The sequence below is a fragment of the Schistocerca piceifrons genome, chromosome 6 (genome assembly GCF_021461385.2).
Source record: "Schistocerca piceifrons isolate TAMUIC-IGC-003096 chromosome 6, iqSchPice1.1, whole genome shotgun sequence".
In the NCBI taxonomy this organism is placed as follows: Eukaryota; Metazoa; Arthropoda; class Insecta; order Orthoptera; family Acrididae; genus Schistocerca; species Schistocerca piceifrons.
This window is the reverse complement of record NC_060143.1, coordinates 382,217,070-382,244,351: the sequence shown is the minus strand read 5'-3', so window position 1 is coordinate 382,244,351 and position 27,282 is coordinate 382,217,070. Positions and strand designations below refer to the sequence as shown.

Below are 27,282 nucleotides of genomic sequence, written 5' to 3'. Positions count from 1 at the left end.
AATAAATGTTTGTCTCTCTCAGTTACATGATCAGATAGCTGTGTAATTTGTGTGTTAGAGAAATATGGTACCGATGTGTAAAGTTGTATAAGCAAATACCATATTAGCTAGGGTTCCTTGTGGTTGCCACACACATGGTACACAAAGTAGGCATGTACCCCCCTGAGGATAAACGTAATTATACCCTCAGGTGTTACAAATTACAGCAATGGAATGAAATGTATCACGGAAAACTTTCTTTGTAATTAAAAAATCTTTGAAAATAAGTGTTTTAAGTATAAGATTAATCACTCAAATGCGTGTCCTGTAGCGCTAAATGTGCATATTGTTGTAAGATAATCTCTGTGGAACTGTCGTAGTTATCGTCCTCTGTAAGCAAAGTTCTGCTAAAGTCAATGTACTTACCTCATGATACACAAAAGTGAAATGCTTTACGTATAGATATCTTAGTTATTACGCTTATTGCCGTGATGAGGAAAGTACTGTACAGTAACGTATTGTTATGCCACGAAAAAGGCTGTCTCATTGTTGCTATACCACAAAAGTTACTACTAAAACATGTTTTTCTTCCTAGAAGAATTCAGAAAACTGTGCAGATATAAAACAGATACACTGCAAAAGCAACATTGTAAATTGTCACTCATTAGTAGCGTCGTGATAAAAATCGTGTAGCTGTCACATAAACTAACCTCTGTGTCATCTGGTATCTCTCAGAAAGTACTTTAAATCCGGAATGTATTTTCAAGTAAACCAAAATGTTGCATTAAAATCTCATTAGCAGTACTGGTAAATGTTCTAATCGTACAACTAACAAGCAAGAATGTACACACACAATTACACTGTGTCGTCTGTTCGCAATAACAATGCATTCGTAATTTCTGTTTAAATAATTTCTCTTGGTTCTTGGCTGGATATTGAACTTCAAACATTGTTGCATGGTAACAGTTTCTAAAGCATACTAGTAACGTGAAGTGAAACGTTTTATGGCAAAGACAAAGTTAAAAGGCAGATTATCTGTCAATAAATGGTTTTACATGAGAAATGTGGTGTAAACCTTTACTCTTCCTAGTACGCAGAGTTTCAACTTCAACGCAATTATCACGTGGTATACGTCGGATTCTGTAAGGTCCATTGTAAACTAGAAAGAATTTGTGACTCAAGTGTTTCTTCTTATGTGACAATGAATGAGCTTTAATGAGAACTTTCTGACCAATATACAACTTCTTTGCATTTGCTTTACCGTGTAGTTTTCTCCTTTTGTCTGCTGCAGATTTTATATTTTTAAGAGCCAAATCAATTATGTCTTTGTGTCGAAGTTTACGTGTATTCGGGAAAGGTACAAGCTCTCTGATTCTGTTCGGTGGTTCTTCATTCTTCAGTACAAGAGTAGGTGGTAAAGCAGTGGAGTCGTGAGGCATTTCATTCAGCACGTTTTGAAATAAGTGTAAATATCTGTCCCAATGCTGATGCTTTCTGTGACAATAAAGTCTACAAAGCTTATTGATTTCTTTCATAATCCGTTCAGACGGGTTACAATGTGGTGAGTACAATGAAATAAAAACAGGTTTGATTTTATGGTTGCGAAGCATGCGTGACCAAACAGCAGATCTGAATTGCGGTCCGTTATCTGAAATGACTTTACTAACGTGTCCAACTTCACGTAAGAAATTTTTAACAAAGGCGTTGGATACAGACCGTCCAGTGGCTTTACGTAACGGTGTGAAAGAAACAAATTTTGAAGTAAGTTCAACAGCGACTAGAACGTACGAAAATCCATTAGATGTTCTGACAAGCGGTCCCAAGAGATCAACAGCAGCAAATTCTTTTAATTTAGAAGGAATGATAGGAAACAACGGAGCACGATGTCAGACAGTAGATGGTTTCGCCTTTTGACAAAGTTTACAAATAGACAAGACTCTTCGAATTCGCTTTTCCATATTGTTAAAATAACAAGTCGTTCGAAGAATATGATAACATTTTCGTGGACCAAAATGTGCGTAGCTGAAATGAATGTACCAAATGAGCTTATTAACAAAATCGTCAGGAATGCAAAGTACCCATAGCTTGTCATCAACAGTGCAGCGTTTGAACAGTATGTTGTTTCTAACCAGATAATAATGCCGAATCTGTGTGTGTGTCCTTTCATGCCATTTGCTCTTGATGTCTTTCCAAATCGGATCTTTATCTTGTTCATGAGCAATGTCCTTTAAAGATGTGGTGATGAAGTTTTCAAAGGCGACTTTCTGAATGTAAAGAATACTGAAATTTTTCTCGAGGTTGCCTTCTGTGGTACTTTTCTCAAGCCCAGCCGGTGCGCGTGACAGTGCGTCCGCAACAATGTTCTCCTTGCCGGGAATGTAGACTATTGTGAAGCGGAATTCTTGCAGAAACAATGCCCAACGTTTTAACCTGTCATGATTTAATTTTGAAGACATAAGAAATTGTAATGCACGATGATCACTGTATACTTTTACGTGCTTACCAGAAAGAAAGAAACGGAATTTGTTAAATGCCCAAACGATAGCTAAAGCTTCTAATTCAGTAACGGAATAATTTTTTTCAGATTTTGTTAGCACTCGGCTAGCAAAAGCAATGGTTTTCTGAATGGTAGTGTCATTTTCTATGGCTTCTTGAAATAAATGGGCACCAAGACCGACTTTAGAAGAATCCGTGCTAAGGCAGAAATCTTGTGACAGATCTGGATGAGCTAAGATTGGCGCGTGAAGTAACGCTTCTTTCAAAGAATTGAATTCCAACTGTGCTTCTTCGTCCCAGTTCCAAATAGCATTTTTTCCAGTGAGAGAACAAAGTTTTGGTGTAGCTAGAATTTGCATATTCAGAAAACGACGGTAAAAATTTACGAGACCTAGAAAACTGCGGACTTGTCTTTTTGTGGATGGCACTGGAATGGCTCTGATTGCTTCTAACTTTTCAGGATCCGGCTGAATGCCTTCAGAAGAAATAATATGTCCCAAAAACTTCACCTTTGTCCTACCGAATTCAGACTTTTCCAAGTTAACTGTAATTCCAGATTCTGCAAAAATACGTAACAAACTGTTGATGATGCGATTATGTTGTTCCCATGAAGCTTCTGCTATCAGAATATCGTCCACATACAAGGTGATGTGACGTTTTAAGAACTCAGGTAATATGGAATTTAACCCACGAATGAATGCTGCCGAAGAAATGTTCAAACCAACAGGAAGTTTCCGAAACTGATAACAAACGCCGAAACAAAGGAAAGCTGTGTATTTTCTACATTCTGGATGAAGTTCGATCTGATAAAAGCTGGATCTGAGATCAATGGAAGACAACACTTTTACACCATTAAAATTTTGAAGAAGTTCTTCTATCGTCTGCGGCCTGTCTGTTTCAGGAATAATGATAGTATTGATTTGTCTCGAATCTAAGACAAGTCTGATCGATCCATTTTTCTTTTCAACAACATGTAATGGATTGTTGTATGAGCTTACTGCAGGCTCAATAATGCCCTCGTCAAGCATAGATTGTATTTCTGTTCTAACACGGTCCCTATAATGTGCTGGAATTACATATGGTCTAACACAAAATTTAGTATGCTCACGAACACGAAATTGGTATTGAAATCCCTTGATTGTTCCTGTTTTGTGAGTAAAAACTGTGGAATGTGCTTGTAAAATCTCAAAAAGGTCTTGCCTATCATTGTCATTACAATTCTCAATTGTTTGAATTTTATTCTGAATTAACTTATTAGTGTCAAATGCGCCGTCGATATCATCCCTGTCAGTACTTGCAGAGTGATTGTTAGTGTCTAGTTCCGTAGAAAAGTCCGAACTGTTGTCTAACAGAAGGTAAAGCCGATTAATTTCCTCGTCATGGTTTGAGAGCCAATCTTCAAATTTCAAAGCTATTGACTTACCTTCTTTTTCTAAACTTATTTCAGCATCGTGAAAGTTTAAGATTGCTTTGTATTCATTCAAAAAGTCTACTCCCAATATAATTTCCGTCGACAATAATGGAACAATGAGAAAGTTCATAGAGAAGCTGTGGCTTTGACAAAAGAATTCTAAATTGGTTTGTTGGCGTACATCTACACTTTTTCCAAAGATTGCACCTTGTAATTTAATCTTACGTAACGGAAGTGTGGGGCAATCGTTCGATTTGTTGCATTTGCTAAAGGCTGTTTCACTGATTACTGAAATGGGACTGCCAGAGTCAAGTACTGCCGTAAATTTTACGTCATTTACTGTAATGTGAATCACAGGATATGCAATGTTGTTATGTTTTACGTCGTGTTCTTGGAGTAAAATGTCCCTAATGTCTTCCATTTTTACGTAATTACTAGCCACGGCAGCTGCGTCGTTAGTTTCATACGTGCGTTTTGTGGCTGCTTGCGGTATGAGTCATTGCCTATTGTCTCTTTGTTGGCGCGTCGTTATTGGGATTTGGAGACCTAACTTCTACAAATTCACCGTGACGAGAGGGCCCTGCTCTGTTTGAATCCCGCCAGTTCTGATGCAATTCAGGTCTGTCGTTACGATCATATCGTCTGTCGTCATGTCGGTAGATTCCATAGTTTCTTTCTTGTCGGTCACATGGTGGAGAATTTCTCCCTGAATCGTAACTGCGCGCTGGTCCGTTGCGTCTAAAGTTATTCTGTCTCCCTTGATAGTATTTATTTTGGTTCCCATATTGTCTGTTTCTCTTATTGTCTCTGTGATAGTCATTACCACGGAGAGGTGATCTTTCCCTGTAGTTATTACTACTCTGCCAACGGTTGTCATACGGGTGGTGTCTGTTTTGGTCACGATTTGTGTTGTGAGAATAGCCTTGTCGTGTAAAGTTATTACTTCTTTCATCGCGGAATTGCGACGGATGTGACCTGTAATTGCTGTGTTCCTGGTTTCGCGTTCCGCGATTGTCAGTGTCAATTTCTAATTCTTGTAACAGTCCCTGAAATGCTTCAATGTCGTCTTTGCAACGCCCTGCCAAAATAATGTGTCGTAAATGTTCAGGTAATTTGATTAAGCAAATGCGGATGAGTTCTGAGGGGCTGTATGGGTTTGACAGGTACTGATTCTTGTGCAACATGTCTTCAAAATATTTCACAAGACTGGAAAATTCAGATTGTTCGAAATGTTTCATCATTATGATGCCATGTTTTACGCGGTCTTGTGTGGCTTGAGACCAATATGCTGAGAGGAAGGCATGGTAAAATTCTCCTTCACTGTGGCAATCGTGAATGACCGATCGCATTCTTACAGCTGGTTCATTCTCCAAGTAGCCACACATAAATTCTAATCTGTGTTCTAACGACCAGTTGGGAGGAAAACAATGAGAGAATTGATGGAGCCATGCTTGTGGATGAATGTCGTTGCCAGAATTCTTAAATGTTTTGAATTTACGTGTAGTAATGAACAGCTTATAGTCAAAATCATCATGACGGCGAGTCGCATATCGGTCATTGTTAGGTCGTGTCGGCCGTTCCATCTCAAAATTCGGTGCACATTCCCAATTTCTTTCATTACTTCCGAAATGCCCTGTGTTATTATTTTGCAGCTTTTCCGTGTTTCTAAGTCCCTCTTCCCGTGTTGGAGCGCGAGTGTCCTCTGAAATACGTAATTCTTGTATTACCTGTGTCAGCTGATCTTGTACTTCCCGGATTTCTCTTTGGTGTTTTGTATTAATTTGATTCTGATTTTGTTTGAATTTTCTTATTTGTTCATACTCTTCTGTGTCAGTGAAGGCTACGGGTCTTGTGTCATTCAGATCATCATCTACCTTTGTAGATAAGTTAGTGAATTGATCCGAAAGTTCGGCTACTTTCTCTGATAGTGTACTTATTTCCTCAGCGTGTTTTTCTGAACCAAGTTTCAGAGTATCTACTTTGTCCTTTAAGTTTTCCTGAGCTTTTGCAAGTTGCGTAACCGAATCGGTAGATGCAACTGAGTCAAATTTAGCCCACAAGGTCTCAAGATTTTCATGAACAATGGTTTGCAGCTCTTTTATGGCTGCTTCGTGATTCTGTAATGCATTTTCATGCCGCGAAAAAATAGGTTGAAAATGCTCACAAATTTGTGTTTTTACGTCATTACAGACTTTTTGACATTTCGATTCGATGTTATGTAACTCAGTGGTTAAATCTTCACGTGTTTGTTCAAGTGTAGTGTCTAACTTTTTGAGATTTTGTTCCACTGTGTCTAACTTTTTGAGATTTTGTTCCACTGTGTCTAACTGTTGCTGTGTTTGTCTCTGGTGTTGTTCCATTGTGTCTAACTTTTCAAGCTTTTGTCCCATTTGTTGCATTAATTGCAATAATAATGTATTAGTGTCTGGAATCTGTTTCTCTACGCTTTTCGGCAGTGCATTTGCACCGACAACATTCACATTTTGACAAGCAGAAAATGTGTCTTGACTTATTTGAGAAAACGGTGATGACCCAAAACCTGAATCTACAGTATTTGCGAAATTGTGTCCTGTCATTTCGGATTCCTGAAGCGAGCTGTTGCCGACCGATCGATCGATAATGCTTCCCTCTTCACTAATTGTTTCACTGTCCACGCCATTGTTTGCCGCCCGCTCCATTTCCCTATGCACAATTACCAAATTACTACTTTGAACATCAGTTAATTCATAACTCGGTGGCGCTAACACACTGCTCTCATTTTCACTGTCATTTCTCAGTTTACTTTGGAGCCTAGTATTACGTTTTTCACACGCCATTATTGTCACAGTATTTCACACGACAACACAGAAAAACACAATTTGAAGAGCAAAAATAAGAGAACACATTAACATAACACTGAAAATAATATCTTGTTAATTACAGCTGCGAAATACTTGGTGCAAATCTATATGCATGCCACAACTGTTTTACTGTACAACAATGAAAGGCTACAACTACAAAGGAGATTCTCTCTACAATTACACGCTAGCAATAAACAAAAGCTACACTAAATACACAAACTACAAGAAAAATCAGAAGATTCCAGTGAGGTATCCTAGGCTAAGGGTCGACATATGAAACGTCCCCTTAGAACAATTATACATGACTGTCCTTAAACTGACACACAATATTTTTAGCGCAACGCAATCTGACTTTCAAAACTCCCTACTAAAGAATGGCCCTGACAAACATTAAACTATACCTTTCACAAATCACTTACCTCACAAAAATCATCGCTGCTCAAGCTACTGCAATACAGCGAGCGCCACTACTGCCAGCTAAATAAAAGATTCAAACTACTGAAGGCACTAACTACTGATAGGGGTAGTTAGCAAATGAAAGATATTAATAGAGAGCAAACAATGTATTTACCTTAATATCATCACAAATCATAATATATATATATATATATATCAGTTCATGACAAACTGCAAACCTCCGCCATCTCTCTCCCCACATCCACCACTGCTGGCGGCTCACCTCCAACTGCGCAACGTTATGCGGTGTTCACAGCCAGCTGCCGCTGCCCAACACTAGAATGGCAGACAACAATGCAAACTAGCCACAGACTGCACACAGCACAGCCAGTGATTTTCATATTGAGCGCTACATAACGTTGCCAATAAGAAAACATAAACAGCCTACTTACATAGAGAAAACATAAACAGCCTACTTACATAGAGAAAACATAAACAGCCTACTTACAACGGTAATGCCAACCACTGTAAATAGTTCAGTTGAAGAGTAATGCAGTTGCAAAAGGTGGAATGAAAAACATAGGTAGAAGGAAAGTAACAGAAAAAAATCTTGAATACCAGAAGTAAAACTTCAACTGATCATCGAGAAAAGGACGTACAAAAATGTTCGTGGAAAAACATGAACACAGCAATATGGGTCACGAAGTCACGGCGAAATAGCTGCAAGAAAAAATATGAAGAATAGAAAAATAAATGATGGTCTGAAGGACTTACTCTGCAAACAGAGAAAAATAAAATAAAAAGGCTTTGGTGAAATGATAAGCAAGGGCACAGACATTAAGAATGCAATGGGTGTCCAATGTTAAATACAGAGGAGGGTATAATGTAATAAATGAAGAAATGGGAGTTGATATGGTAGGCATAGAGCATCTAATATTAGGGTCAGAGTTTAATAGAAGTTTAGAAGGCCGACTAGGTAAATAACTTCTTTGAATAAGACCTGTAAGAGGGAAGAGGATAATTTATTCGACTTTCGGATAAAATATCATTCACAAAATACAGAAGGTAGGAAGGGGAGATGAGGGCGAAAATTATAGCACAATCATCAAGAATAACATACAGAAGAACGGGAAAGAAAGTCCAGCTTCTGATAGATGACGATCAGTTCGGCTTTCACAAAGGTAAAGGCACAAGTTCACTTGTTACCCTTGATAAGGAAAGCAAAACTTAAGAAAGAGAAATTTGTTCACCTAGAGAAAGCTTTAGACAATGTAAAATGGTGGACAGTGTCCAAAATTCTGAGGAAAATAAGGAAAGACGGATAATTTGCGATATGTTAGAGAGTCAAGAAAGAAAGTTTTAAGATTGAAAAGGGTGTAAGAGAAGTACGCAGTCTTGCATCCCTACAGTTAAATCTAAACATGGAGGAAGCACTGATAAAAATATAAGAAAGTTTCAAGATTGAGACTAAAATCGGCAGTGAGAGGATATCAGTCATAAATTTCGCCGATGACAGTACTATCCTCAGTGAGAGTGAAGCAGAAATGAAGGAAATGTCGACAGAATGAACAGTTTGATGAGTACAAAGTAAGGACTGAGATTAAAGCGATTAAATATGAAAGTAATGAAGAGTGGCAAAAATGGTATTGGCCATAGATTTAACATCAAAACTGGTTACGAAGAAGTAGATGTGCAGGAATTTTGTTGCCATGGAACCAAAATAACATATGACGGGCGATGCAAGTAAGATATAAAAAGCAGACTAACACTTGCAAAGAGTGCAGTTCTGGCCAAAAGAAGTCTACTAGTATTTAACATTGGCCTTAAATTGAGGAACAAATTTTTGGAACCATGTGTTTGGAGCACACCATCGTTTGGTAGTGAATTATGGACAGTGGGAAAACCGAAACAGAAAAGAATTGAAGTGTATGAGATGTAATGTTACAGAAGAATGTTGAAAATTAGGTTCTTCGCAGAATCGGCGAGGAAAGGAATGTATGGAAAACTCTGACAAGAAGAAAGGACAATATGTGTGTGATTGACACGCTTAAAAAATTAAGACGTAATTATTGCTGCAAGTAAATTAAACATTAATTTGCAATGCGTCCGTACAGTACGAAAAAATTTCGAAGCTGATTAACTGGTTTTATGTGAATTTTTTAAAGTGCTAATCGCTATATTTCTGCGCCCCGGGCCATGCGCTACTTTCTTGGTAGGTTTGTATCCGTATTCCAGTATCGCAGCTACGAAGTAGGAGAGACGCACTCTCAGAATTTAGGTTGCGAGGACAGATCGTGAGTCGTGCCTCGGTAACTCAGTTGGTAAGGGAATAGCTCGAGAAAGGCTATACTCTCCTGTTAATGATTCATTCCGGAGAATACGCTTTGTAAACATAAGGTCTGAGATTTGGTGCTATAGAAGGGTTTCGAAAATTCGGTTGATTGATATGGAAACAAATGAGCAGGTTCTCCGCGAAATCGTTGAGGAGAGGATCATGTCGCAAATATTAAGAAGAAGGGATACGATGATAGGACATATGTTAAGACTTCCATGCTATTAGTGGAAGCTGCTGAGGGTAAGAAGAGTGGAATACATCCAACAAATAATTGAGGCTGTAGGTCGCAAGTGCTACTTTGAGATTAGGTTGGCCCAGTAGAGAAATTCGTGACAGGCCGCATTCAACCAATCATAATCAGAAGATTGGTACTTAAAAAAAAGTCGTTGTTTGAATATTCGAGCTACGTTAGTTAAAATAATTTTTTTAAAGATCTAATTCTACTGAAAATCTTTATACGTTCGTACTGACAGAGTAACTAAGGTTTCATATTTACAAAGAAGTATGCTTTTCTCTTCGTCTTATCGAAATCACATACAAAGCCATTAAAAGTTTTTTAGAATTTTTTATAGTATTTCGAGCAAGTACATAGGTGTGCCAATCAGCGCAACACTGACAGAAACCTGTTCTGCCTAGGTCGAGTATCCCTTTCACATATTCATGAGGCTGCATTACTTAATCTCAAAGTCGGAAACTGCATCCCGATGTGCTGGTGAAATCGTGCTCTGAATCAGTGCTCTGAATCAGTCACTTCAGTAGTATCGTGGTACAGTGCAAAACGTAGTTATATCGAATACATGTTTCATTTAGTTTCTGGACGTTGTGATGAGTATCTGACAGATCTGAATCATGTAGCAAGAAACAACAGCAAGTACTGTACAGGAAATTGCTTAGACGGGGTTTTCAGCTGCTTAAAAGTGTTACTTCGTTATGAGGAAAGACACAAGGTTGGACTACTTTGTGTCCGCCCACCGCCCAGAAGTTAGCTGTGCAACTTTTCGGAAGGTAAATATTCACTAGATCTTGCTTTATGCAGTTTTTGTGTGCTAGAGTTTTACGTTTACAGTAAAGGTAGCGTTAGGCGCAATGAATTTCGATGGTCCTGTAGAAGAGTGAGTTTAGGAGAAACATGTCAGGATCGTAGGTGGATGTTTAATGAGGCTGATTGTAACGTGGATGCGAGCAAGGTATCAGACCATGCTCTTCCATGAAGTTGTAGATTATGCAGTCGTGCAACAGATTCGTGGAACAGGGAAGATAGCTTTGTGCCCTTCAGGCAATATTAGAAATGACGTACTTTTAATTAGAGAGGTTGAAGGGGAAAAGAGACAGTGAGAAGTGGGAAAAGAAAACAAGTGATAGACTAAAGGAAAGTAATTTAAATTGTGAAGTGGACATATTTGCAAACGGCGGTACCCACGAACTTGTCATTCATAAATATGCTTTATTCTGAGTGGTCGGGAAATGCAGAAGGCGTTAGATTCAAAACTGACAGCTGGTGTAAACGTTTCTGGAGCCGGTTTGTTTACAATTTTACGAGAGTTTTATGGGCTGAGCGCTCCGCTGCGTTTCGGGTCATGAGTGCATTTATCGGTGTATGCATGCAATATTGCTTCCATAGACTTGGGGGACCTATTACATTTAGTGTCGGAAAGTGATGTTATTTAACCTTTCTGTTTCTTCTTTTACGCGGCCTTGCCGCAGTGGATACACCGGTTCCCGTGAGATCACCGAAGTTAAGCGCTGTCAGGGGTGCAGGCGTGGTCGGCACTTGGATGGGTGACCATCCAAGTGTCAGGCTTGCTCGGCACTTGGATGGCTGACCATCCAGGCCGCCATGCGCTGTTGCCATTTTTCGGGGTGCACTCAGCCTCGTGATGCCAATTGACGAGCTACTCGACCGAATAGCAGCAGCTTCGGTCGAGAATACCACCATAACGACCGGGAGAGCGGTGTGCTGACCCCATGCCCATCCTATCCGCATCCTCCCCTGAGGATGACACGATGGTCGGATGGTACCGATGGGCCACTTGTGGCCTGTAGACGCAGTGTTTCTTCTTTTACACACTTGAGTAAAAGTGCAGGACGAACATATGACCATCAGTTTATTTTCAGTTGGAGAGCAAATTTAATTTGCTTTCCTTTTATCTCAGTCCCACACACGGAATTAATCACACTTGAGTAGCAGAGTTCAGTGTAGCATAACATTAGGTGACAACAGGTTGACCCGTGGTCTAGGGGTTGGGGAAAATTGCTTTGATGGGTTGTGTTGTGTACATAGTTCTGCTTAGTCAGCGCGTACATAACTTTCCCACTAGAGCGCGTCCCACTAAGCACAACAGCGAAGGTGCAGCGCTCGTCCATCTCCGCACTACGAGATGGCGCTGCCTTAGAGATGGACCAAATTCTGCTTCCTCCAATCTGCATATTAATATGTAACGCAGCCAATGAGATTGCTGCTAACGTAGAACCTTTTCTCCTCGGGAATCACACTCACGCAGTGATACATGAACACGCGAGGTATTATAACGAGTGTACAGACCTCTGATTAATCAGTCTGCATTTGTCTGTACCAGTCTATAGTCAAGTTTCAGTCTGCGCCTAATAAGATTATCATATTCCTGTACATAGCCATGAAGAGAAATGTATAGACACTTTGTCAAGTATCAGAGATATGTGAGAATAAGATTAACGTACCAAGACCAAAGGAACTTCAGATTGTCAATTGTAAATAGCATCCAGAATCAAGTTATGTAAGGTTTATGCTTGTTACTATTTTAATAAATGTGTGTTAAAATTAATCAAGTCCTGTTTAAAGTTGGTCAGCGTAAATCTGCTACTCTAAGCATGCAAGTGGCATTTCTATCGTCTGACCTAACGGCAGAAGATAAACGCGCCACGATAAGACCACGAGACATATTGCTGACACTCGCCTACTTCGTTAGAGCGACAAATCAAATAATCTGATGGTGTGTGTACCGAAGGTCTTACAGTACGCACAGCACACACGGAATTAATCACACTTGACTAGCTGAGTTTAGTGTAACATAAAGAGATTAGGTCAACATTAGGTGACAATAGGTTGACCCGTGGTCTAGGGGTTGGGGAAAATGGCTTCGATAGCTTGTATGCTGTGACAGTACCTTACAGGGGCACCTCCTTCTCAAATTCACTTCGCAGGATCAAGTTCCTAATCTCACCGTTCATGGTTTACTGGAGATTCGGCATCTCACTCTCCGAGTGGGCGCTGTACATTACGGTGAATCTCTTCTGTTGATTCGCAGCAGCTACTGCAGACTTTCCGTAATTTTAAGGCAATGCTGGTCCCGTTGCTCGCAGCTGAGGCCTTTCTCCCGCCGCTGTTGCAGGATGCGGCGTGTGGGCGCAGCGGGAACAGCTGCTGGAGCGCAACCGCACCTCCGCGAAGAAGCCGCAGTCAGTTCGCGACCTGTTCCGCACGCCCTCCTGCGTGGACCCGCCCGTCACCTGCCCGCACCACAGGATACAGTTCTACCTCTACACCAGGTAAGCAAAGCGTCGTCTCCAGGGCTATAAACACTGTTCTCAACATGGGATCTAAATTCGATCCCACATTTTTAGACTTCCAAAAGAATTTTGGCACCGTTCCGCAAAAAATTCTAATCAGATTGCGTAAGTACCAAGTATAGTCTCAGTTGCGCAACTTGATTGGTGATTCCAGAATGAGGTTTTCACTCTGCAGCGGAGTATGCGCTGATATGAAACTTCCTGACAGATTACAACTGTGTGCCGGACCGAGACTCGAACTCGGGACCTTTGCCTTTCGTGCGCAAGTGCTCTACCATCTGAGCTACCCAAGCACGACTCACGCCCCGTCCTCACAGCTTTATTTCTGCCAGTACCTCGTCTCCTACCTTCCAAACCTTACAGAAGCTCTCCTGCGAACCTTGCAGAACTAGCACGAGTCTCGGTCCGGCACACAGTGTTAATCTGTCAGGTAGTTTCATTTCAGCGCACACTCCGCTGCAAAGTGAAAATCTTATTCTGGAAACATCCCCCAGGATGTGGCTAAGCCATGTCTCCGCTATATCCTTTCTTTCAGGAGTGCTAGTTCTGCAAGGTTCGCAGGAGAGCTTCTGTAAAGTTTGGGAGGTAGGAGACGAGGTACTGGCAGAAGTAAAGCTGTGAGGACGGGGCGTGAGTCGTGCTTGGGTAGCTCAGTTGGTAGAGCACTTGCATGCGAAAGGCAAAGGTCTCGAGTTCGAGTCTCGGTCTGGCACACAGTTTTGATCTGTCAGGAAGTTTCTGATTGGTGATTTCTTGTCAGAAAGCATTTTATTGCATAACCGGTATCGACAGAGTTATGCTGTCATCATCATATCTTATCCTTTAAAATTTTACGACACGTTGTCCATCACTTTTACAGGCTCTTACACACTCCATATCTGTCCGATGTGTAACAACTTGTAACACTGGTGGACAATATTTTGTAAAAATTTTAGAGCGTAATATCCGATGGTAGATTCACCCGAGGTCTATGGGTAGCGTCTACGATTAGTAATCCAAACGTTATGGGTTCCGGGATAGAGGCGGGCCACTGCTTAAATTTTGAATAAAAGTCATCATCAATGGCGGCTGATGATTTCCGGTGCAAGACGTCAACCTCATTCAGCCAATGGCGTTGTGAAAGAGGGCTGTGGAGCGGAAAGAGGTTCTGGACATCTGCCGAGAATTATTCTGGGTTGTATGGCCGTGGTCCATTGAACTCTTCTATCTCTGAAGTTTTGTCCAAACCTACGTTGTACATCTTCGGAGGTGCTCCTGGTTGTGCTAAGAGCAAAACCAGGAGCACCTCCGAATATGTCCAACGTTGCTTTGGATGAAACGTCAGGCATAGAAGAGTTCCATGGACCACGGCCATACAACCCGGAAGAATTCTCGGCAACTGAAACATCCGGTCGTGAAAGCCTTGATTGTATGTTCTGGACATCTCTTGCCCTTGAGGTGGGAAATTGCCCTAAAGACGGAAGAATCGGTAATGACCAACGGCATGAGGATGCAGAAGGCAATAGTAACCACTGCATTAAAGACACAATGTGCATCAGCAAGAAATATTGTCTGTAATTGAAAAGTGTCGTGATGATCTCCCAACTTGCAAAAGATTCCGGAACAATCCCCCATTCGGATCTCCAAGTGGGAGGTGACCATGAGAAAAAACTTAATAACCAACGAAAGAATAGCGTTCTAGAAAACGGAGCGTAGAATTCCAGGAGTTTTAAGGTGATAGGGAAGCTAGAAAACCTGAAAAGGAAAATGCAGAGCCTCAGTCTAGATATTTTTGTGGTCAGTAAAGTGAAATACAATGAAGACAGGGATTTCTGGTAAGATGAGTATGGGATAATATCAACAGCACCAGAAAAAGGTATAACTGGAATAGAATTCGTTAAGAACGGGAACCTCCGGCAGAGAGCGAGTTACGGTGAACATTTCACTCATAGGGTCATTAGATCCGACAGCAATCCAACACCAACAACAGGTATACATGCCGACATCGCAAGCTGAACATGAAGAGACAGAGAAAGTAGATGAGGATATTGAATGGTATTAAATGGGTAATTCAGTACATAAAGGGAGATGAAAATCTAATAATCATGGAGGATTAGAATGCGGTTGTACAAGAAGAAGTAGAACAAAAGGTTGCTGAACAATATGGGCTTGGTTCTAGGAATGAAAGTGGAGAAAGACTAATTGACTACTGAAATAAATTTCAGCTAGTGAATACTCTGCTACAGAGTCACAAGAGGAGCAAGTACGGTTGGAAAAGGCAGGGAGATAGGGAAGATTTCAGTTAGATTATATCATTGTCGGGCAGAGATTCTACAATCAAATACTGGATGTTAAGGCGTACCCAGAAGCAGATACAAACTCAGATCGCAACGGAGGGTTGATGAAGAGCAGGTTGAATTTTAAGTGACTAGCCAGGAAAAATCAGTGGACAAAGAAGTGGGATACAGATGTATTAATGACTGAACCAACACGCTTAAGTTCTCCAAAGCTATAGATAGCACCATGTGGAACAGCTCAGTAGAGAGTTGAGTTGAAGAGGAATGGACATCTCTACAAAAGGGCAATAACAGAAGCTGGAGGGAAAGGCATAGATACAAAAAAGTAACTGCAAACAAACCATGGGTAACAGAAGAAATACTTCAGGAGATCAATGAAAGAAGGAAGTACAAAAATGTTCAGGGAAATTCAGAAATACATAAATACAAATCTGGCAACGGCCTTGCAGCATTGGATACACCGCTTCCCGTCAGATCATCGAAGTTAAGCGCTGTCGGGCGTGGCCGGCACTTGGATAGGTGACCATCCGGGTCGACATGCGCTGTGCCATTTTTCGGAGTGTACTCAGCCTCGTGATGCCACGTGAGGAGCTACTTGACCGAGGAGTAGCGGCTCCGGTCAAAGAAAACCATCATAACGACCAGGAGAGTGGTGTGCTGCCCACACGCCCCTCCTATCCACATCCTCAGCTGAGGAAGACACGGCGGTCGGATGGTCCCGATGGGCCACTTGTGGCCTGGAGACGGAGGGTGTGTATGTGTGTAAATACAAATCACTTAGGAATGAAATAAACAGGAAGTGCAAGGTCGAAATTGCTACATGATATATGTGAAGAAATCGAGTTATGACTGTCGGAAGAGCTGACTCAACCTATAAGAAAATCACAACAATCCTCGGTGAAATTAACAGCAAGGGTGGTAACATTAAGAGTGAGATGAAAGTTCCATTGTTAAATGCAGAGGAGCGAACGTATAGGCGAAAAGTGTTCACTGAAGGCCTCTATGAGGCTTGTCTTCTGATATGACAGAAGAAGAAGCAGTGGTCGATGTAGAAGAGGCTGGGTATCCAGTATTAGTATCACAGTTGAAAAGAGCTCTGGAAGGCCTAAGGTCAGATAAGGCAGAAGGGATAGCATTTCATCGGACTTCCTAAAATCATTTACGGAAGTGGCAACAAAACGACTATTCAGATTAGTGTGTAGAATATATGAAATAGGAGATATTCCATCCGAATTTCGGAAAAATATCATCCACATGAATCCGAAGGTTGCAAGAGCTGGTAAGTGTGAGAATCAGCTTAACATCTCATGCCTCCAAATCGCTGACAAGGATAACATACAGAAGAATGGAAAAGAAAATTAAGGACCTTAGGAAAGTACTGGCACCAGAGAGGCAGCTCTGATATTGCAGTTGACAATGGAAGCAAGACTAAAGAAAAAATCAAGACACGTTCATGGAATTTGTCAACCTGGAAAAGCGTTCGACAATGTCAAATGGTGCAAGATTTCTGAGAAAAATAGGGTAAGCTTTCGGGAAAAACCGGTACTATAGCTTATGCACAAAAACCAAGAGCGAACAATAAAAGTGGAAGACCAAGAAAGCAGTACTGGCATTAAAAAGAGTATGAGACAGCGATGTAGCCTTTCGCCGCTTCTTTTTCAATCTATACATGTAAGAAGTAAGAAGAGAAAAGGTTCAAGAGTCAGATTAAAATTCAAGACGCAAGAACGTCAGTGGTAAGATTCATTGGTGACATTGCAATCCTGAACGTGAAGAATGATTACAGGATCTGCTGAATGGAATGAATAGTATAACGAGTGCAGAATACGGATTGAGAGTAAACCAAAGAAAGATGAAATAATGAGAAGTAATAGAAATGGGAACAGAGAGAAAATTAACATCACACTTGGTGATCACGAAGTAGATGAAGTTAAGGATTTCTGCTACCCAGGCAGCAAAATAACCCATGATGCACGGAGCAATGACGGCATCAGAAGCAGGCCAGCACTGGCAAAAAGCGGATTCCTGCCCAAGAGAACTCTGCTAGTATCAATTATAGGCTCTAATTTTAAGAAGAAATATCTGAGACGATACATTTGGAGAATAACAATGTATGCTAGCGAAATATGAATTCTGGTAAAACCATAGCAGAAGAAAATCGAAGCAGTTGGGATGTGGTGCTACAGAAGAACGTTGAAAATTAGGTAGACATAAAATAAGGAACGCAGATGTTCTCCACAGAATTGACGAGGAACGTAATATATGGAAAATACTGACAAGAAGAAGGGACAGGATGATAGAACATCTGTTAAGACACCAGGGCATAACTTCCATGGTACTAGAGGGAGCTGCAGGGGGGTAAAGGCTGTCGAGGAAAACAGAGACTGGAATACATCCAGCAAATAATTGAGGATGTAGGTTGCAAGAGTCACTCTGAGATGAAGAGTTTGGCATAGGAGAGGAATTTGTTAAGGGCCATAGCTAACTTGTCAGGGGTCTGATGACCCCCCCACCCCCCCAAAAAAAAAATGCAGTGAATGTGGCATAACTCTGTGGAAACCGGTGTTCCAATAAAACGCCTTTTTTAGCGAACTTGACTTGTGAAATTTTCTTCAGTTATCATACATTGTAGATCGCCCCCAGACAGACAATGTCAGGAGTGTTCATATGCTGTCAGAAAGATCGTAGTTCATAGTAAATAAGAAGAGATCATCTCAATGCGAGATGCTTTTAATAGTTTATACAACAAAATTTTGTCTCGAAGTCTGGCAGAAAATCCAAAGAGTTTCTGGTCATGTGTTACATGTGCCAGCGGGAAGACACAATCACGTCTTTCACTACACAATAGCAATGGTAATATTATTGATGACAGTGGCACTAAATTGGAGTTTCGAAACGTGGTTTTTCGAAATTTCTCCTCCAAAGAACATGAACAAAGTAGCCCATAATTCGAATCACTTAGAATTATATACCCTCGGTATAACATAACAACTTGTATCCCTTTATAAAGGCAAGTCTTCCAGTCCACATTGTACACCAGTTAGCTTCAATCCAGAATACGCTGAATAAATAGCTCCATGTTTGTCAATCTTACACTACCGATTCCTCGACGACAGAGCCCTAGCTAAGGACCCTAAAGTTTCACAGGTCACACAATGCACAGGAAAGGAATTAGAAGCAATCTTGTGAATTTCAGATCCATATCACTGATGTAAGTTTGCAGTAGGTTTCCCGAAAATAAACAGTGTTGGAGCAAAATGAATTACCTCGAAGCAAACGATGTGTTGACACGTACTCAGCATGGATTCAGAAAATATCGTTTTTGTGACACTCAACTAGCTCTTTAGCAACACGAAGTCATGAGTGCTGTCAGCAAGGGACCTCAAAGTGATTACGTACTTCTAGAATGTCAGAAGGCTTTTGGCTGCATTCCACACAAAGGGCTTCTAATCTGCCAAATATTTAAGTGTGAATTGCAGAGCAATAAGTCAGATGTAGGACTCGCGACATCTGTGTCATTAGAGTTACAACAAGCTTTCTTTATGGCTTATATGCGTTTGAAAATGCGATTTGGACATTTGCGTAAAGAAGTGGATCAGCTAGCTGAATCAGAGAACTGCCAGGGAAGAAACTGTCCATATCCGGAAGTGTATCTTTCCCTCCCATCTGTTGTCAGATATTTGTACTTCTACGAAGAGAGATTCAGCTATTCATTAACGTAATGTGTCGAGTCCGTCGAGCGATGACTGTTGCAGACTATTAATTGGAGTTCCACGTTTAGTGATTCTGGAGGCAATAAAATTCAGCAAAATTCAACACGCGCCCGCGCACACGCACATACACACATTCACACACACACACACACACACACACACACACACACACACACACACACACAGCTTTCCACAAGCTGTTGTGCTAGTTACTGGTAAATCTTATGAGGTGTCCGGTAGTGGTCCCTGAAAAGTTTGTTCCCAACATTTCGTCCAAAACTGTTTGAGCATCTTCGGAGATGAACCTTGTTCCGTTAATTTTTATCGACTGACGGGTCTGATGTCGGACACCAGCGACAATACTGTAAAACGGGTGTGTGATTGGTATAAATAAACCTTGTCAACGACAAAACTATCCTCGTCATGCGCAAGTGCTAATTACCATCACAGCTTCACCAACGTAGACTTCTCCGAATTCGTACGAAAGTTCGTACACGCCTGCAAAGTGCAGAGTATTCAAGGTACCCTTAGAAGGTCTCAATAGGTCTCGAAGAATGCGACCAGTCTGGAATATAGGTTTGATACCCCCGCGACACATGCCATTACGTACACGGTAGCTGACACCTCTCACATAAAGTAGACGAGCAACTGGAAGAGGTTTCTTCGGTACCTTTGAGTGTTTTGTGTTCACCAATTTAGTATTGGAGGGCAGTGTGGAGGGTAAAAATTGTAGAGCGAGACCAAGAGATGAATACACTAAGCAGATTCAGAGGGATGTAGGTTGCAGTAGGTATTGGGAGATGAAGAACCTTGCACAGGATAGAGTAGCATGGAGAGCTGTATCAGACCAGTCTCAGGACTTGAAGACCACAACAACATCCTGATCTTTATTTCAAACGAAGTATGCACAAGCTATTAAGGTCAATGTTGGTCAGAACTAGGTTACTTTAGCAGTCGTTGATGTTGGAAAGAGTAACATGCAATGAATTACAATTTTGGAGAACTTCTCTCCTCTTCTTAGGAGCCTTCAAGTTGTCTGAAACTATGTGGTCTTATTTTGATTCCGCTAGTGCATCCGTTCTGTTGATAAACCATTTTATATTCCACTGAGACGAAGTTTCAAGCCAACTCATTATAATATGTTATATATATGAATTAAATCACGCTGTGATATTGTTAAAATTAGTGTATGGGTGTGATGTTACTGTGTACACACTTTTAAAATAAAGATAAGTATAATTATGTATTTTAAATTTCTGCTACCAGTCAATTTTGTATTTGCAATAAACAATGGATATGATCCTTCACTAATTAATACCATGTCACAACAGATAATAAATAAACTGAACAAACAACATCAAACTACACTCACAACTAACAGTGCCCCATCAGTAAAATATGTGAAAATGCCACATCTTCGAATAGTATCAGACAAATTAGCAAGATTATTCAAAAACACAGCTGTAAATATCAGCTTCAGCACCACCAACAGCCTAGGTAGGAAACTTATTCACAATATAAAACCACCAGATACAAGTCTTGATGCATCTGGCATTTACAAAATTTCCTGCAGCCAATGCAATAAATATTATATAGGCCAAACAGGCAGAAATTTCAGAACTCGATTCAAAGAATATTTTGACTGCTACAGACTTGATAAATGTAACAAATAAACAGTAGCAACTCATACTGAAGACACAGGCCATCCTTTGAAAATCTAAGACAACCTCGAAAATTTAACAGAAAATAGGAAAGATATCAGGGAAGAAATGGAGATTTTCATTCATAATACGATACATGGAGATAACATTCTTAATGAGATAACCGAATTCAAAACCTCAAAATTCTTCATCAGTTTTAAACCAGTTCTAACTCATTTGATTCAAGATGTTTCGATGTAAATAAACGACTACAAATCCGTCAGTACCAAACGTCGATACAAAATGTCGATAATCGACACTGACTCACAAGCTATTAGTCCGCCATCTTGTATTAAATGCACAACGTTTACATGTATACAATTTGTGCAGTAAATTACGTCGGAAAACAGTGACAAAATACAAAGTGCAGTAGTGTAATGTTACTGAACAGCTCCGCCACTACACCAACGATGCAAGTGAAGCCACAAGGCGATAAAATCGTAAGTGATCAACTGTCATATAAAGAGTTTTCACACGATTATGGCACCACACAACTGATGCAAAACTATCTGCATCCTATACAGGCTATGATGATACCGTACATAACCAACAATAAGAAAATCCAGCAGAAAACATCACTGATATAGACTTCTGGCCGTCCGCAGCTCGTGGTCGTGCGGTAGCGTTCTCGCTTCCCGCGCCTGGGTTCCCAGGTTCGATTCCCGGCGGGGTCAGGGATTTTCTCTGCCTCGTGATGAGTGGGTGTTGTGTGCTGTCGTTAGGTTAGTTAGGTTTAAGTAATTCTAAGTTCTAGGGGACTGATGACCATAGATGTTCCATAGTGCTCAGAGCCATTTTTTTTTTTTACTTCTGGCCATCCACTACCTCCTACCCCCCCCCTTTCCCCCCCAAATGACACACCAGCCACTACAGTAGGGCCACCGAACAATGAACAAAAAGTTCTAGGTTAATTTAGTTTAAGACAATTTATTTTTAAGTAAGATTTCTCTGTATGTATGTACAAATGACTGATTATGAACATAACATGTTCTAAATGCGTTGTATTGCATTAGATTAAACATAAAACAAATAAATAATTATTCCACACAGTCACGGTTCACAAACGTAGCCATAATTGCCGGAAATAATTAAGGTAAGTATAACAAAGAAAAGCTTCTAATTGAGACTATTCAAAAAGTTCTGAGTCTTAATTTTATCCTTCGAGTTAAGCGACCTCAGTGCAGTAACTACGGTGGCAGATTGAACTAACAACTGTAAACAACAGATGTGCAGTCGATCAGTCAGTAGCGAACAGGCAGCGTTAAGCTGTGGACGTGCTACCGTATTGTGTCAACGTTGTTGCGTCACAAATCGCAGGAGAGCAACGAAAGTGTTAAGGACATTCCCCAGAATGTTTCGCACAATAGAAAAGTGAGTGTAAAGTTAGTCCCGCGCATCTTGACTCCCGAACAAAAACATCTCGACCTCTGCCGTGACTTCACTGAGATACGTAACGTGGAGCATTCTCTGCCGGAAAAAAATCTTCACAAATGACCAGACTTGATGTTATATGCACCAACCCCACAACGAAAAAGTGCAGAATGTGTCTCTGAAGTTTCAGCAAATCGGAAGAAGCTGCAAATGTGAGACGCGAGCTGAACAACATCCCAAAGAACCATTAAACTTTTCTCTCTTTACTAATCGAGCCACGAGACTTTTTGCACTGGCGGAATACAATGATGAACCAAAGCATTATGAGCACTGCCTACAGCGACATTAAATGCCGCCTTGTAGCTTCACGGCCACGTGACAATTATACAAGGTGTTTCAGAAGTGATGTTCAATATTCAGGGACATGACACGAATGATCATTCGAAACAAAATAGTCAAACTAAACTTGGGCTCTAAAACGCGCACCTTAAGAACTATGAGTAATTCTCTTATATTGTTAGATCTTTGCTTTCCATATTTTGGAAAGTGGTAGTATGGACCGAAACAAGAAAGAAATGTCAGTAAACGCATACTCTAAAGTGGATATCCTAAGAGCTATGAGTACTTGTCCATCTTCTACATCTACATCTATATCCATACTCCGCAAACCACCTGACGGTGTGTGGCGGAGGGTACCTTGAGTACCTCTACCGGTTCTCCCTTCTATTCCAGTCTCGTATAGTTCGTGGAAAGAAGGATTGTCGGTATGCCTCTGTGTCTTCTCGGTGAAGGTATGTTCTTGAAACTTCAACAAAATCCCGTACCGAGCTACTGAGCGTCTCTCCTGCAGAGTCTTCCACTGGGGTTTATCTATCATCTCCGTATCGCTTTCGCGATTACTAGATGATCCTGTAACGAAGCACGCTGCTCTCCGTTGGATCTTCTCTATATCATCTATCAACCTTATCTGGTACGGATCCCACACTGGTGAGCAGTATTCAAGCAGTTGGCGAACAAGTGTACTGTAATCTACTTCCTTTGTTTTCGGATTGCATTTCCTTAGGATTCTTCCAACGAATCTCCGTCTGGCATCTGCTTTACCGACGATCAACTTTATATGATCATTCCATTTTAAATCACTCCTAATGCGTACTCCCAGATAATTTATGGGATTAACTGCTCCAGTTGATGACCTGCTATATTGTAGCTAAATGATAAGGGATCTTTCTTTCTATGTATTCGCAGCACATTACACTTGTATACATTGAGATTCAATTGCCATTCCCTGCACCATGCGTCAATTCTCTGCAGATCCTCCTGCATTTCAGTACAATTTTCCATTGTTACAACCTCTCGATATACCACAGCATCATCCACAAAAAGCCTCAGTGAACTTCCGATGTTATCCACAAGGTCATTTATGTATATTGTGAATAGCAACGGTCCTACGACACTCCTCTGCGGCACACGTGAAATCACTCTTACTTCGGAAGACTTCTCTCCATTGAGAATGACATGCTGCATTCTTTTATTTAGGAACTCTTCAACCCAATCACAAAATTGGTCTGATAGTCCATATGCTCTTACTTTGTTCGTTAAACGACTGTGGGGAACTGTATTGAACGCCTTGCGGAAGTCAAGAAACACGGCATCTACCTGTGAACCCGTGTCTATGCCCCTCTGAGTCTCGTGGACGAATAGCGCGAGTTGGGTTTCACATGATCGTCCTTTTCGAAACCCATGCCGATTCCTACAGAGTAGATTTAGTCTCCAGAAAAGTCATTATATTCGAACACAATACGTGTTCCAAAATTCTACAACTGATAGACGTTAGCGATACGGGTCTATAGTTCTGCACATCTGTTCGATGTCCCTTCTTGAAAACGGGGATGACCTGTGCCCTTTTCCAATCCTTTGGAACGCTACGCTCTTCTAGAGACCCACGGCACAGCGCTGCAAGAAGGGGGGCAAGTTCCTTCGCGTACTCTGTGTAAAATCGAACTGGTATCCCATCAGGTCCAGCGGCCTTTCCTCTTTTGAGCGATTTTAATTGTTTCTCTATCCCTCTGTCGTCTATTTCGATATCTACCATTTTGTCATACGTGCGACAATCTAGAGAAGGAACTACAGTGCAGTCTTCTTCTGTGAAACAGCTTTGGAAAAATACGTTTAGTATTTCGACCTTTAGTCTGTCATCCTCTGTTTCAGTACCATTTTGGTCACAGAGTGTCTGGACATTTTGTTTTGATCCACCTACCGCTTTGACATAAGACCAAAATTTCTTAGGATTTTCTCCCAAGTCAGTACATAGAACTTTACTTTCGAATTCATTGAACGCCTCTCGCATAGCCCTCCTCACACTACATTTCGCTTCGCGTAATTTTTGTTTGTCTGCAAGGCTTTGGCTATGTTTATGTTTGCTATGAAGCAGTTGTCTAACTCGGTTGTTGTATCACGGTGGCTCTTTCCCATCTCTTACGATCTTCGCTACTTTGAGACACAACTCTTCTAATGAACAAATGCTCATTACTTTTAACGTATGGATTTTAGAGCACACCTTTACTGGACTTTTTTCCTAGTATTCGTCCATTCTACCACTTCTCAAAATATATAAAGCAAAGAGCTTACAGTAGAAAAGATTCGTTTCACAGTGTCGAAGATCAAGAATTGATCGTAGCTCTTAATGTATGCGTTTTAGTGCCTATGTTTACTCTACTATTTTTTATTTCGAATGATCATTCATGTCATGTACTTCATTACGCACCACCACTTCTAAAACACACTACATAGGCGAAGCAGATGTCAGTGGTGGTGAAGCATTCCAGTTCTACATCTACATTTATACTCCGCAAGCCACCCAACGGTGTGTGGCGGAGGGCACTTTACGTGCCACTGTCATTACCTCCCTTTCCTGTTCCAGTCACGTATGGTTCGCGGGAAGAACGACTGTCTGAAAGCCTCCGTGCGCGCTCTAATCTCTCTAATTTTACATTCGTGATCTCCTCGGGAGGTATAAGTAGGGGGAAGCAATATATTCGATACCTCATCCAGAAACGCACCCTCTCGAAACCTGGCGAGCAAGCTACACCGCGATGCAGAGCGCCTGCCACTTGAGTTTGTTAAACATCTCCGTAACGCTATCACGGTTACCAAATAACCCTGTGACGAAACGCGCCGCTCTTCTTTGATCTTCTCTATCTCCTCCGTCAAACCGATCTGGTACGGATCCCACACTGATAAGCAATACTCAAGTAAAGGTCGAACGAGTGTTTTATAAGCCACCTCCTTTGTTGATGCACTACATTTTATAAGGACTCTCCCAATGAATCTCAACCTGGTACCCGCCTTACCAACAATTAATTTTATATGATCATTCCACTTCAAATCGTTCCGCACGCATACTCCCAGATATTTTACAGAAGTAACTGCTACCAGTGTTTGTTCCGCTATCATATAATCATACAATAAAGGATCCTTCTTTATATGTATTCGCAATACATTACATTTGTCTATGTTAAGGGTCAGTTGCCACTCCCTGCACCAAGTGCCTATCCGCTGCAGATCTTCCTGCATTTCGCTACAATTGTCTAATGCTGCAACTTCTCTGTATACTACAGCATCATCCGCGAAAAGCCGCATGGAACTTCCGACACTATCTACTAGGTCATTTATTTATATTGTGAGAAGCAATGGTCCCATAACACTCCCCTGTGGCACGCCAGACGTTACTTTATCGTCTGTAGACGTCTCTTCATTGATAACAAAATGCTGTGTTCTGTTTGCTAAAAACTCTTCAATCCAGCCACACAGCTGGTCTGATATTCCGTAGGCTCTTACTTTATCAGGCGACAGTGCGGAACTGTTTCGAACGCCTTCCGGAAGTCAAGAAAAATAGCATCTACCTGGGAGCCTATATCTAATATTTTCTGGGTCTCATGAACAAATAAAGCGCGTTGGGTCTCACACGATCGCTGTTTCCGGAATCCATGTTGATTCCTACATAGTAGATTCTGGGTTTCCAAAAACGACATGATAGTCGAGCAAAAAACATGTTCTAAAATTCTACAACAGATCGACGTCAGAGATATAGGTCTATAGTTTTGCGCATCTGCTCGACGACCTTTCTTGAAGACTGGGACTACCTGTGCTCTTTTCCAATCATTTGGAACCTTCCGTTCCTCTAGAGACTTGCGGTACACGGCTGTTAGAAGGGGGGCAAGTTCTTTCGCGTACTCTGTGTAGAAACGAATTGGTATCCCGTCAGGTCCAGTGGACTTTCCTCTGTTGAGTGATTCCAGTTGCTTTTCTATTCCTTGGACACTTATTTCGATGTCAGCCATTTTTTCGTTTGTGCGAGGATTTAGAGAAGGAACTGCAGTGCGGTCTTCCTCTGTGAAACAGCTTTGGAAAAAGGTGTTTGGTATTTCAGCTTTACGCGTGTCATCCTCTGTTTCAATGCCATCATCATCCCGGAGTGTCTGGATATGCTGTTTCGAGCCACTTACTGATTTAACGTAAGACCAGAACTTCCTAGGATTTTCTGTCAAGTCGGTACATAGAATTTTACTTTCGAATTCACTGAACGCTTCACGCATAGCCCTCCTTACGCTAACTTTGACATCGTTTCGCTTCTGTTTGTCTGAGAGGTTTTGGCTGCGTTTAAACTTGGAGTGAAGCTCTCTTTGCTTTCGCAGTAGTTTCCTAACTTTGTTGTTGTACCACGGTGGGTTTTTCCCGTCCCTCACAGTTTTACTCGGCACGTACCTGTCTAAAACGCATTTTACGATTGCCTTGAACTTTTTCCATAAACACTCAACATTGTCAGTGTCGGAACAGAAATTTTCGTTTTGATCTGTTAGGTAGTCTGAAATCTGCCTTCTATTACTCTTGCTAAACAGATAAACCGTCCTCCCTTTTTTTATATTCCTATTAACTTCCATATTCAGGGATGCTGTAACGGCCTTATGGTTACTGATTCCCTGTTCTGCACATACAGAGTCGAAAAGTTCGGGTCTGATTGTTATCAGTAGGTCCAAGATGTTATCTCCACGAGTCGGTTCTCTGTTTAATTGCTCGAGGTATTTTCGGATAGTGCACTCAGTATAATGTCACTCGATGCTCTGTCCCTACCACCCGTCCTAAACATCTGAGTGTCCCAGTCTATATATGGTAAATTGAAATCTCCACCTAAGACTAAAACATGCTGAGAAAATTTATGT

General features: G+C 41.1%; 1 protein-coding gene across 1 annotated transcript in view; it reads left to right on the top strand.

Annotated features, from left to right (window-relative positions):
- Window positions 1-27,282, top strand: part of LOC124802920 (inactive pancreatic lipase-related protein 1) — a 232,246-nt gene that overhangs the window by 95,845 nt on the left and 109,119 nt on the right. Inside the window, exon 3 of the mRNA XM_047263991.1 lies at window positions 12,826-12,982. Within this exon, the coding sequence (XP_047119947.1) occupies window positions 12,826-12,982 (157 nt within the window). The remainder of the gene's footprint in view (window positions 1-12,825; window positions 12,983-27,282) is intronic.